This window comes from Pseudorca crassidens, chromosome 15, assembly GCF_039906515.1.
Source record: "Pseudorca crassidens isolate mPseCra1 chromosome 15, mPseCra1.hap1, whole genome shotgun sequence".
NCBI classification, from domain to species: Eukaryota; Metazoa; Chordata; class Mammalia; order Artiodactyla; family Delphinidae; genus Pseudorca; species Pseudorca crassidens.
Genome location: NC_090310.1, coordinates 60,860,024 through 60,873,290, shown reverse-complemented (window position 1 = coordinate 60,873,290; position 13,267 = coordinate 60,860,024). Strand labels below are relative to the sequence as shown.

The 13,267-nt window shown below is 50.2% G+C and overlaps 1 protein-coding gene across 6 annotated transcripts in view; it reads right to left on the bottom strand.

The window, feature by feature from the left end:
* Nucleotides 1–2,096: 2,096 nt before the first annotated feature.
* PDYN (prodynorphin) overlaps nucleotides 2,097–13,267 on the bottom strand; it is a 99,639-nt gene continuing 88,468 nt past the window's right edge. For 4 of the 6 annotated variants that reach the window (XM_067707683.1, XM_067707684.1, XM_067707682.1 and 1 more), the window contains 2 exons: nucleotides 5,702–5,842; nucleotides 2,097–4,333 (listed from right to left, as the gene is read on the bottom strand). In XM_067707683.1, the coding sequence (XP_067563784.1) occupies nucleotides 3,704–4,333; nucleotides 5,702–5,830 (759 nt within the window). In that variant the 5' untranslated portion in view covers nucleotides 5,831–5,842 and the 3' untranslated portion in view covers nucleotides 2,097–3,703. Of the gene's footprint in view, nucleotides 4,334–5,701; nucleotides 5,847–13,267 lie in introns of all 6 variants that reach the window. The other 2 variants (XM_067707680.1, XM_067707685.1) reach the window with 1 other exon arrangement.

Here is a 13,267-nt window from a genome sequence, read left to right as displayed (position 1 = left end):
TTTTAAAACCAAAAAGAGGAGTGTTTCTTATAAAAAAAAAAAAAAGGTCGCAAAGTAGTGGTCTCTGAGAGTAATGTGCCTCATCCTGAACACATTATTGTTTGTTCTGCTCAGTACTTAAAAAAAAAATTACTTGCCTACATTGAAAAAAAACCTGCAACCTAAATTTCTACAATCTTAAAAATCAAATCTGGCTACTCTAGGCCCACATTCCCCTGGTACACACCCTCCAGTTTTCCCTAGCCCACACCCAGCCACCCTCACTCAATAGGGTGGTGACCGTCCTGTTTGGTGGACTGGCATTCATTCGTTCTCCTACTGGGAACCATGCTCCAATTTTCCTCTCAAGAAGCACCCCCTTTCCCACTCCTCGTCCAGCTCCTTTGAGTTTGGTTGAATCCAACTCTGGCTCGGGCGGTGATCATGTGGTTCATTTCTGACCAATCAGAGCATCATAGTAATCTGTGCATAATGATGGGCATTAGCTCAGAATTGGACATTTGACCCATTTAGAGCCCATGAGGTGCAGTGAAACTCTAGTTGGGATTTGCTGTGAGAATAGCATGCTAGACTTGAACCTGCCTGGTATAGCCTGGAGCTGCTGTCAGCCATCTTAAAAGCATGTCCAACACAGAGGAGAGTAGAGGTGCTAGTGTCCTTATGGAGCCCCTGGATCAAGCTCTACCTGAAGCTAAAGATCCTGTCTCTTTCTTTTGTGTGAGCCGACAAATTCCCCTTTTTTGTTTTTCCTTTGCTTCTTTAACCTATTTGAGATGGTTAGGAGCCCTGTGTTTGCAAGTAATAGAAAAGCCTTCCTTAGAGAATCTCCTGGGCTAGCAGACAGCAGAATCAGGACCCAATGGGTAAAACTGACAGAAACCTAAATTTTAACCCAAGATAAAGATGGAACTTTCCAGTATGGAATCCTTAGCAGTAGCAATATGTTGTAAAGTCTAAGTCAATGAAAGTGTTCGAGCAGACTGAAATTTCTTATCAATGTGTCAATTTTGGCACAGGGTAGGTCGTTGGAGGAGATAATCCCAACCTTAGGTTCCTTCCAACTTGATCCTATGACTATCAAGGATGGAATATTCCTTGAGAAGGATTTCCTGAATACCTTAGGGAGATTCCTCCCCTACCCATGTTATCCATTATTACCAAATCCCAATTGTTTCCTTTACAACAATTACCAATATTTTAAATTTCATTTAAATTTATTTTTAATTTTATATTTATATTTGTTTACTTGTTTCTTTTCTGTCTCCCCCACTAGGCTGTAAATTCCATAAGTGCTGAGACCTTATCCATCTTATTTTCCTGTACCTCCAGCACCTGGCAAAATTACTTTGTTGAATCAATTACTTTGTTGAATGAATGAGGGAATGAATGAGGTCTCCCTGACTCTGTATTTTCTATGAAGTCACTAAGAAAGCCAGTGTCCAAGTGGAAGCCATGAGGTCTGTAGCCACTGAATCTTCTAGCTCTACTTAAAGACATCTATGCCATTTAAAGAAAGATGTCATTTTAGTGAAGGACACTGTGCCACCCATTCTCTAGAGTATTCTTCATCCCTAGCACACTCCCCCTTGTCTGGAAACACTTGTCCCTCCTGCCTGTTCAGCCAGCATAGGAGACAGCACCCCTCTTTCCTTTCCCCACTGTGTTGCTGGATGCTTGCGCTTTGTCACTGTTCCTTAAAACAATGTAAGAAAGAAAACTCTCATTTACTGAGTGCTCACTATGTCCTAGGAGCTTTGCATATTTGATCGCACCTAACCCCCACGGCCACCTTAAAAAATTGGTATTGTTCACCTTTAGTCTACAGAGGAGGGAACAAAGGCTCAGAGAGGTCAAATGACTTACTCAAGGTCAAACAGATTTTCAACTTTTCAACAAACTTTAGGGCTATGGCACCCTAAGTTTGTGCTCTTTCTTTTATCCTCATTTAGTTTTCTGACTTGAATGTGTGTGTATGTGTATATGTATATTTTTTCATTCCCCAGCTCTCTTTTCTGCAAAAGGTCTTATCACTCTTGGGCACTAAGGTGCACGTGCACGCGCACGCGCACACACACACACACACACACACACACACATCAGCGTCTTTCTTTTATTTATTGTACTGGAGGAGTTGGAAATACCACAGGCTTGCTAAGGACTAAGGAAATTCCAAGTAAATTGCAAAAGTGGGTTGTTGAAAAGCACACAAAGTAACTCGAAAACAATCTATACATTTCAGAACATCATGAGAGGTGAGGGTTGTGCATGAAGAGGTGTGCTCAGTAGCATCTTATACAAAATAACCAAACTCATGTTCATTTCCTCCCCATCCAGACCAGCTTCCTGGATCCACAAACCAAACCACAGTGCCTGGGGACAAGAGGGAGAGAAAGAGAGAAAGGGAGGGAGGGAGCGAGGGAGAGAGAGATTGAGAGATTTGAGAGACAGACAGAGACAGAGAAAGGCAGAGAGACAGAGAAGAGGACTTAGATTAAGGTCCCTGCCTCTGCTTCTGGGTCATTTGAATCAAGGGAACTCATTTGTCCTCAAGCATTTAATCATTTCATTCCTCTTTCTAGTTTTATTCCGAGGCATTAAGAGGAAAGAATCACCAGGGGAGCTAAAGAGGGCCTCTTCCTCTTTCTAGCTGTTGCTTCTGGATTCCCTGACCCAAGGCCCAATGCATATGTTTGTCCAGATGGCTTGGACTCTTGGAGGCTGATTCAGCTCCTCAAGAACACGAATGTGCTTAACCTCATCAACTTGACTCAGCGTCGGTTCATCCTGGGGTTGGAGTGTGATACCGATCAGTTTAATTTGTTTAATGAGGGATGAGGGAACTGGTCCACATTTTGAGTATGTTGCACAGAACAAATTGGTTTGCCTCGCTCCCCTCCTTGATCAATTCAGCATTCAGAAGGCGAGCTGCTCTCATTAACATTTTCCGAAAGGGATTTTCACTCCCTTCCTCTCCTGTGAGAAGTTGGACGCTGTCCAGCGTACCAACATGGACTGGAGCTCAGGAACTGGGTTCTCAAAAGGTGTGTTTCTAAACAATGTGAACTCAGAGTACAATAACTGAACACTTAACCCACTGGGAGCCCGAACTCTCTAGTGTAGGAATACCTGCTCCAATAAAAGGCAATGTTTAAGCTTTTTACCTAAAGCATGGTCTCCATTGTAGGGAGATCTTTTGAGGTCTGAGAATAAAATGTTAGGATTTTTATTTATCTATCTTGTTTTAAATTTCTACCTTTTGTATGTTTTATGATACATGCATATACTATATAAATGAATATATCTGCATGAGAGGGGGAATGCTCGTTTTTCTTCTGAGAGGGGCATTGGTCAGAATGCCTGATCATAGATCCAGAGAGATCAAGAGGTCAGTCTGGATTCCTGGAGTTGGAGAGTCACGTGAATGGGATTGATACCAAAAGCTGGTGGTGGTGGTAGTTTTAGAGTTGTAGGGCTGGAGCCAAGCGCTAAGCCTATTGGAGAGGGGAACCTCCATCCTCCCGCCTCACTGACCCAGACAAACACTGCACCCAGGCAGAAGAGAGGCAGGCTAGGTTTGGATGTCTTATAGACAATGCTGAACTGAGCGTAGGGATGGGGGCTATAGGGGCAGATGAATGCGTTCACTCCAATCTGGAAGGGCATTACGGGAAGCTCCTGACTCAACTCCACGATGGAGAGGTGTTTACACATCAAAAAGCTCTTCGTAATAGGCATTGGGGTCTTCCTGAGACCGAGTAACCACCTTGAACTGGCGCCGGAGAAAACCGCCATAGCGCTTCTGGTTGTCCCACTTGAGCTTGGGACGGACGCGTCGTAAGAATCCCCCATAGCGCTTGTACAGGTCCTCATGGCCCACCTTATCCCCATCTCCAGCCGCCTCTGAGCTCCTTTTGGGGTATTTGCGCAAAAAGCCCCCGTAACGTTTGACCTGCTCCTTGGGGTCCTCCTCATCGGAATCCAGTGTTCCAGCCTCCATGGCACCATCGTTCGGCTGGGCCCCCCCAGTCAGCTCAGACTCTGCTTCCTCCCCCAACCTGCCAGAGAGACCCCTGAGCTTCTCCGCCAGGCTGCTGCTTAGATCATTCTCCTCCGCTGGGGTTCTGAGAAGGAGCCTGTTTTTCTCCAGTTCCTTCCAGGAGGGCCCCGCATGCTTCGCCAGCTCACTGTAGGGCTCTTCCAAAGCTGCCTTGCTCTCCGAGTCTCCCTTGCCATTAAGCCCGAGGGTGAAGGGAGTGAGGGAAGACAGAAGGCCCTGGCACCTCTCCCACTCCTCAGCGGGCTGCAGGGCGGCCTGGCATTCCAGGGAGCAAATCTGAAAAAGACCCCAAAAGACCACAGTGGTAATACCACCACCATCAAACTGTCAAACTACAAGCCCCTGCCCCAGAGAGTCCCCTGTCCAGGTCTGAGAAAATTAAAAAACCACAACTAAGCCCCGGGCTGCCCACTTTAATGCTCCCAGTGGTACACAGAGGTAGGTGACTTTGCGCTCATGTGGAGGAAGAAGAAACAGACGTGGAGACGTGCAACAGCTTTCCCAAGGGCACCTGGCTACAGGTGACATTGCCAAAACTGGAGATAAGATCTTCCCATAGCACTCTGCCGTGCTCACCCATAATCTTCCACTTCTGACTCCAGAGGGAATAGTTGGTTCTCCCAACCTTTCCTAGGTGTGAAGGATGCTGCAATCACCTTATAGAGGGGATCAGAAGCAATGCAGAATGGTGGAAAGAACACATATGAGGGGATGTTTAAGGGTTCATCAAACCTGGAGGGATGATAGTATCTACTTCATAGCAGTAGGGAGGAGTTAAACGTGATGATGGTGATGATGATAACAATGACCACAAGGACAATACTAGACAGTACTGGAACTTGGACCCAGGTTCTAATGCCACGAATCACCATGTTTAACCACTGGGCTCTTTTGAGATCATATATGGGCAGCACCTGGTGCACTGTATGCATCCTAGTAAAGAGTGGCTAGAATTGTATATTCAATACTTTGCATCCTCAGTTCATGGAATCACCCCCATTTTGCAGATGAGGAAACTAAGGCTCAGAGAGGGGGTTCCAGGGTCATGGAACTAGAATTGGCAGAACTAAAGCTCACATTCTGTCCACCACACCCATGTACCTCTACTCTAGCTTGTCTGTTGTCATGGGAGAGGCACAGGGAGAAGTTTGACTCACAGTAAAGCCAGCAAGGCCAGCCAAGAGATGCTAAAGCCCCAGGAGAGGAGTCAGGCTCGGATCCTGACAACCAGATCCTGGCATCTAGGGGTGGTGAAAAGAGCTCCTTCCCTGCGAGTGACTAGATCTGGAGGTGCCTATCGGCCTGGTGGTGAGAAGCTCTGAAAAGTTCATCTAGGGCTGCTGACTCCCAAAGTCAGCACCACCTCATAAATGACACTCCTTGTTACCAGGCAACAGGCTCCCTGGAAACCTGAGTCCCAAACCTGAGTGAACCCATGGTGGTAAGATCTGGGGTGGGGACAGGAGGCTGGAAAACAAAGTCCCTGGCACCCAGGCTGACCATGGCAGGACATGCCTTGCACAGATGGGATGAGTCTATAGGACAGGCTCACAGCTGCCCAGGCCTGCTACCTTCCCTCTCTGGACTCCACACACAGATGGTCCCTTCCATCTGTGGAAACTCACAGGAGTCCCTGAAACTCACCAGGGAGTTGATGGGTTTGGGCCCATCCTGGGTCTTCACAACACACAAGGAGCACCGGGACAGGCAGTCTGCTGTGGCGGAGGGGAGCGCAAGGAGGCAGGCAGCCAGCACCAGCCCCTGCCACGCCATTCTGTCTTGGCTCTTCCTGCCGGAGAGGGAGAAAGAGGAAATGAAATCTGTGATTGCCTACTCTGTGGGGTGTGTCCTGAGCCTGCAAAGCCAGCTCCTGCTGGCAGCGCTGCACTGCAAGGCAGTCGTTCTTGTTACAGTGGGACAGTCAAGACAACAGAGGTCCAGGGAGGAGCAGTGGGTACCCAAGGCCAACGGCCAAAGAAGGGGCCTAACACGTGCTGAGTCCCTGCAACGTGCTAGGAGCTTTCCTATGTGTTCACATTCAATCTGCACAACAACTCTTAATGCGGGCTGTGCTATTAAACAGATGGGAAAGTTGAGGCTCAGGGAGGGGAAGTGATCGCTACCACAGCTAGGAAGTAGACAAAGATCTGTCAGGCATCAACCCACTCTGCCCATGCACCTGCCAGTAGACACGAGGCTATCTGCTTTTCTGCGTTCTCTGAGGTTTCCGTCCCCTTCCCTTTTCCCCTGCTCCCCAAGCTGTCCCCAGCTCAGTCCTTTCTGCTGTGGACCTTTCCCACCCCAGCACTTCTCCTTACTCCAGCCATAGCTCCACCTTCACCTGTCTCCATGCTGGCCCCCTGCCTCCAGCTCCTTCTCTGGTCCCTCCTGCCCACCTTGAAATGCCTTTCTCAGCATATCAATGCTGGGATCAGACCCATTGGGCTGGGTCAGGTCTGGCCCTTCTCCTAAATGTCAGGGACACCCTCAATTCCATCCCTACACCCAAGTCTTCAGCTCTGGGTTCCGACCACATCCAGCTACCTATAATTCCCCTAATGAATGGATCAGCGCCTGTCCCACCTCTGGCCCTTTGCATGCTAGTCCCTCTTCCTGGAAAACCCTGCTCTCCTCTTCTGTTACCTCTTGTTTAGGTCCTAGAGTAGATATTACCTCCTCCAGGCAGCTTTCCCTGATCTCCTAGGCTGGAAATGATGTTCCCCCTTGGTATTATCCCAGAAACTAGTGCCTCCTCCATTAAAATAGTCCACTACTTGGTAGTTACCTATGTAAGTCTTCAGACTTTGGTTTCATGAAGGCAGGAGCTGTGTCTTGTTTTCATCTCTGAAATACTTTCTCTGTGTTCCTCAAACATGCCAGGCTTTCCCCTACCTCAGGACCTTTGCACTTCCTGTTTCTCCATCTGTGGTACTGTGGCCTCAGATTTCCACATGGCTCACTCCTTCTTGTAACTGAATGAATTCAGTGTCCCATCACCAGGGAGGTATTTGCTGACCCCTGCGTTTAGCACAGCTTACTGGGTCTCTCTCGCATCCCCGTGCTTTCTTTGCATCGGAACACTCACCATCTCAGACTGTCCTACCGTTGGATGCTTGTCATTGTTGTTGTTTATTATCGTCTCCCCACTAGAATATTAGCTCCCTGTGAGCACAGACCCTAACTGGCATAGTCCCACTGTAACCAGCACCCACAAACCAGACCAGCATATAGTAGGCCCTCAATAAATCCTAGGCAGATGAATTAATGCTTCACAAAGAGTCTATTAAAAGCTGTCCCTTTCATACCTAGCTCCTTATAATCCAAATATCAAGATGCTGTCAAATGGGGGCACAGTGAAGAACTCCCAACTGGGAATGGGCAGTTTCCCCGAGACACCACCCGGGCATGGCTGCCACTCTCTCCCCACCCTGGTCCCTGTAGTCTGCAGCCTCCATCGCTGCTCTCAGGTACGGCTGTCCTCCCTCCCCTCTCCTAGTTCCCCTTCCTGCACACTGCCCTGTTTCCTCAGGTGATGAGGGGGGTTAGAAGACTCCACCCATGGCCCCAGGGCCCCATGCCATAGCTCAGAGCTAGTCTCAGAGCACACAGTAGGTTCCCCTCCAAAGCATGCCTGACAGGAGCCCAGGCACCATTGATGGAGCCCCTACTGTGCTTCAGGCCTTGACTGAGCCCCCGTGTCTGTCATCTCATTCATTCCTCCCCGTTGAGGAGGACACTTTCGGTTCAGTGAATTCCCCATGCACCCCCGTGAGTGGTGAAGCTGGTGTGCAGGCACAATCTTTTGGACTCCCCACACATGTGCCCATACATGACTACAATTTCTAGAACCAGTTTGATTCTCTAGCAGCTGAACCCTCCGTGAGGCCCAGAAGGCCCCATGCACAGAGCTGTTACTTGTATATTATTCTCAACCCATCTGCCATCTGTGAGAGGTGGGCATCATTATCCCCACTTGGTAGATGAGAAAGCTGGTGCTCAGAGAGGACTGGTGAATCTCCTGAGGTCACACAGCAGTTAAAGGCTCTTCTGCCTCTCTTGAGGCTGGGCTAGGTCTGCTCCCCTAAGCAGAGAAGCTCAGAGAAGAAACCTCGGGGAGCTGGACCTGTGTCCATCCACGCCTCTCTCCTTCCTCAAGTTTCTCTCACGCTCTGTCAACTGCTGAGCGGATTTGGGTTCCAGGCCAGTGAGCTGTGCCATTTATGTGCAGATACAAAGCCGGCAGCTCATGTTTTCTCTCCTATCAGTGATGGCTGGGCTGGGCTGGCCTGGTACAAGGTTAGCAAGGTCTTGCTCATCCACTGGGGAGGGGCAGCATCACCACCCTCTAACTCCTGGCCTAAAGCTTCCCGCCCAGCTTGGCTGCTACAGTAGGAAGCTCGATTTGAGATCTCATTGTCCCAGGCAAATACAGTGTCAGCATCCTTTCTTTTCATCCATTTCCTTTATATTTAATAATGATAGTTCTAGCTGATCTGATGGTTGGTGAGCACTCAGGCTGTCCTGAGTGATTCTCATGAAGGAACTCATTTATACTCACGGCAACTGTGTGGAGTGGGTACTGTTGTCATGCCCACTTCACAGATGAGGAAACTGAGATAAGACACCTGCAAAGACTCTAGAGCTAGTAAGCAGCAAAGCTGGGATTTGCCCCCAGGCAGTCTGGCTCCAGAGCCCCAAAGCCCACCTTTCTAACCATCCGGTACAGCCCCAGTCCCTTCAATGCACCTCCTCCCCAGCCTCCAGCTCCTCCCTCCTGGCTCCAGAGCCGCCTCCAATTTTGCCCCTGAGGCACCCTCCACACAAGCAGCCAGAGGACAGTTCTGAATGACAGTGTGACTGCACCCTGCCCTGTGTCCGAGTTCTCCATCCCCCCCGAGCCAGGCCCTCCAGGGCTTTCCTACCGAGGAGAGCTGCCATCGACCTGGCTCACTGTGTGCACGGCCCTGTGTTGAGACCTGTTCATATCTCAATGCAAGGGGTCCTCGTAGCAACGCCCAAAGGCTGGGACTGATATTCTCCCCACTCTGCAGTGAGGAAATGGAGGCACAGAGAGGTTACATCATCTGAACAAGGAATCCCAGCAAGGGCACAGCACCCAGACTGGATGTGAGCTCCGTCTGACCTGGACCTGACCAAACCTCCTGCAGTTCTACAACGAATGCCCCCTGTGCCCCATTGGCCCAAACTTTGGCACATGGAGCGCCTTTCTCATGCCGCCCATCCTCTCCGCTCTCCCTCTGGCCTGGCTAACCCTCATTGTTCTTCAAAACTCAGTCTCGGTGGCCTCCTTCAGGAATCCTGTCTGGATTAGGCTCCTCTTTTGAGCGCGCACAGCTCTCTGTCTATCACATAATTGCCGCTTTCTGAGGCTCCTGCCAGCTCGGACTTGGTAAGTGCAGAGTCCCTGAGGTGAAAGAGTATGTGTGTTTAAAGATGACCAGTAGGCCAGAGGGATGAGGGAGCACAAGAGAGGAGACGTGGGCAGAGGCCGGATGGTGTCAGCCCTTGCAGGCCAAGGTGGAGCTTGCATTTCATTCTAGAGTGATGGGAAAACTAAGGAAGTTTGAGTGATTGATGAATGAATGACTGAACGAATGGTGTCCCTAGCACCGAATGCAAGGTTAGAACAGAAACAAGAGCTCCACACGCATGTGTTGAGTGAATAACCAGGCAACCCTGGACCTCTCAGGAAGCCCCTTAGAATTTTTCTGGCTCATACTTTTGTGCCCCCAGAGAAATCTCACAGGTCTGCAGGGCATCTAAAACCAACACCTGCTAAAGAAATTGGCAAATGTTAACGAAACCATGGAGTGGGTGAGGGGAGGAAAGAGAAGAGGCAGATAGGAAAGGGGAGACAGGAGGGAGGGGAAAACCAGACCTAGAGAGTGAAATAAGGGGGTGGTGGGGGGAGAGGGACAGGGAGGAAGTGAAAACCAGTCAAAGACAGAGCAGCCAGCGAGAGGCAGAGGGAGAGAGGGAGGAAGAGAGACTAAAGTGGAGACACAGAGGCAGAGGAGAGAAAGTGAGCGCGGGAGGGCCATGAAGGGGGGAGACACAGAAAGAGCTAAGGCATTGGGGCGGGGGGTGGGGGTGGTCAGAGAGAAGGAAACAGACAGGAGCATGGGGGCTCCATTCCAACCTTACTTGGGCTACAGGAGATGGGAAAAGAAAGAGGCGAAATGGAGTGATAATACAGGGCCTGCAACCGAGGGGAAGCAAAAGGAGTTGAACGAATTAACTGTGTGGACGGCCTACTGCAGGCTGGGGCTGAGAGCTCTGTATCCATGGTCACATCAATCCAATAACAGAGCCTCCTCCTTGCCAGGCTGTCCGTTACCGCTTTACACGTATTATTCTAACCCTCACAACAACAGACACCCAGAGGTGAATGTTTTCATACCCATCGTACAGGGACAAGACTGAGGCTGGGAGAGGAGAAGTTGCTTGCTCAAGTCCACTTGGCTTGTTAAGTGGGAGAGTTAGGCCTCCAAATGGATCTACCCGGTCTCTAACAGAGACACATCAGCCCTGCGGTTTTCCCAAGCCATCCTGTTTCCTTCCTTGCGTAGGATAAACAAATTATTGAGCAACGTCAGATGAGCCCCGGGGTGGGGGTTGGGGGGAGAGTTTTCGCCTTTGCTGTGGGGATTAGCTTGGAAGTTGTACACGAGAGATAGCCCTGCTGGCTCATGGTCCCTGACTTGGCAGGAGCCAGGAGAAAAGGAACTTTGCTGTTGATCTCTGTGTAGGACGCGGAAGGGAGCTTGCTGGGTGAGCTCCAGGGGCAGTGAGTCAGTGCGCAAACCCCGGGGAGGGGCCAGGGTAGGGGGCTTGTGTGGCCTACGGTGAAGGAGCCTCCTAAACCCCCCCCACCCCCAGAGAAAAACCTCTCCACTTGCAGGTTTAGGAAGCGTTTCCTCAGCCACTACCTAGAGGCACATCGTGACAGCCCAGTGAGAGAGGCTGGTGCGGGAGGAGGGGAGGGTGCTTCTCCCCTCAGGGGAAAGAGCATTTTGGACTCCCCAGCCTCCATGATCCAATCCTTAGATCCAGTCTTTATAGGTACACATCCCATTGTTTCTGTTTCTCTGCAGAACCCTGATTCATACAACACCCGTCCCATGTGTTTACATAGTGTCTCGGCTGCTTTCTTGCGACAAGAGCACAGCTGAGTGTTGAAACGGGGACCACAGGGCCCGGAACACTCCAAATATTTACTATCTGGTCCTTTACAGAAAAAGTTTGCTGACCCCTTTTGTTACGTTTATAACCATTTTATCATTCTAATTACTCTAACAGTGTGGAAGCCGATTTTCTTGGGGAAATCAGAGCGGGATCACCCCCCTCTCCTAGCCTCAGTCTTCTCACCTGTCAGTGGGTTTGTATCACCTCCCGGCCGCGGTTCCTTAAGACACCCCTGGACGGCACCATTTAAAGGCCAACACACTGTAGACCCTTTCTTCACCAGGGGCCCAGAGTTCCTTGAAAGGGAAAGGCCTGCTGGCCCTCTTACCTCCTCCTGATATTTCTACATTGTAGTCGGAGGGCTCCGAGGAGCGGCCAGCATCTTTATTTAAAAACCCAGCATGGAATAATAATGGCTTGATTTAACATCGCAATTACCTCTCTGAGCACTTTATCGCATATGATTATCCCTATTTGATAGAAGAGGAAATGGGAAAAGGTAGAAATGAAGTCACTGGTTTAAGGTCACATCATGAGTCAGGAGGGAAATGGAGACAGAACTGGGACCTCCCACACCCTGGCCGTGACCCCAGCAAGCGCTGTGCTGCCGATCTGTGCCAGGCCCAGGGCCTCCCGTGGACCCTCCAGGGCAGCTTCCAGGTGGAAGAGCGGGGACCACGTGACAGAGCGCCCCAGGCCCTGAGCACCTGTGTGGCAGAGATGGGGTTCTGAGTCCGCCACAGCCCCAGTTTAGGGCACAGTGGCGGGCCTGTATCTCAATGACTACTTCCTCCTCCCCTCGGGAGGATCCGGTAGGCTGAGCACTAAGCCATTTACTCGATGGGGAAACGGAGACTTGGAAAAGCAAGATGACTGGGCCAAGAGGCCGGGCCACAGGGAGCAGGCTTAGGGTCTGCCTGAGACTAGTCCACAAACCAGCCGGAGCTCTAGGCACTGGGCTCCCCCCACTCCAGTTCACGGTCCTGAAGACAAGGCTGTTCTGGGACTTAAACCCCCCTGGAAAATACATAAAGTTCACCTTTGTGGGTTTCCAGTGGGCTGGCCAACAGAGTCCCCCCAAACTGGAAAAAAGTGTTTTTGTTAGGCCTTTAGAGTCATTAACAAAGAATGGATGATCAATCTGGGGGGACGGGGGGGGGGGGGACCACCCTGCAATTCACGGTCACGGTGTTCATTAAGTGTATTTTTGAAAGAATGTTATTTGAGAGCAAGATTCCTATGGAACTCCCACCCTTTGTTATGGGATGCGATTAAGAGATGGGGAGAAAAGCAGTGGACAGAGAGATGGAGGTGAAAAGACAGAGAGAGAGAGAGAGAGAGAGAGGATGAATGGGAAAGAGAATGGCAGAGAGTTGCATATGGAGAGAAAGAGATAAAGACGCCTAGAAAAGCAGAGAGTGAGATGACAGCCCATGTGGGAAAAGAAAATACACATGAGAAGCAGAGATGGGGAGGGGGCGAATGGGAATGAGAGGGAGAAGGTATAAGGAAGGGGAAGGGGGAGGAGAGGGGAAAAGAAGAGGGATGGAGAGAAGGCAGAGAGGAAGTGGATCTTGATCAGGAGGTTGACCTACTATGTGACTCACAAACACCAATTCCCTCCTCCCACGACCCTCTGATCTGCCCTGTGTTTCTAGTGGCCGGTGGACCAGTGGCCCAACCACATAATAACTGCTTTGTAACCTCTTGTCAGGTTAAATCAAACTGTCCAGTAATAGGCCAAGGGGCCAAATGCCTATGGGCACATTGCCCCCTGGTGAACACGCCTGCGGCCTGCAGTGACCACTCTAGCCAAGAGAATGTCTGGAAGGATTCAGGGAGAGGACTCCAGAGCCAGGAGATGTACCTCGTGGCCTTGGGCCTTTACCCTGCTGCCAGGAGCTTCCATCTGAGCTCCGGCTGGAGTGATTAATGACGTCTAACTTCATAGGACCCAGGGACACCTCTCCATCTCCAGGGCCTGATCCTGGGCTTACCTGGGTG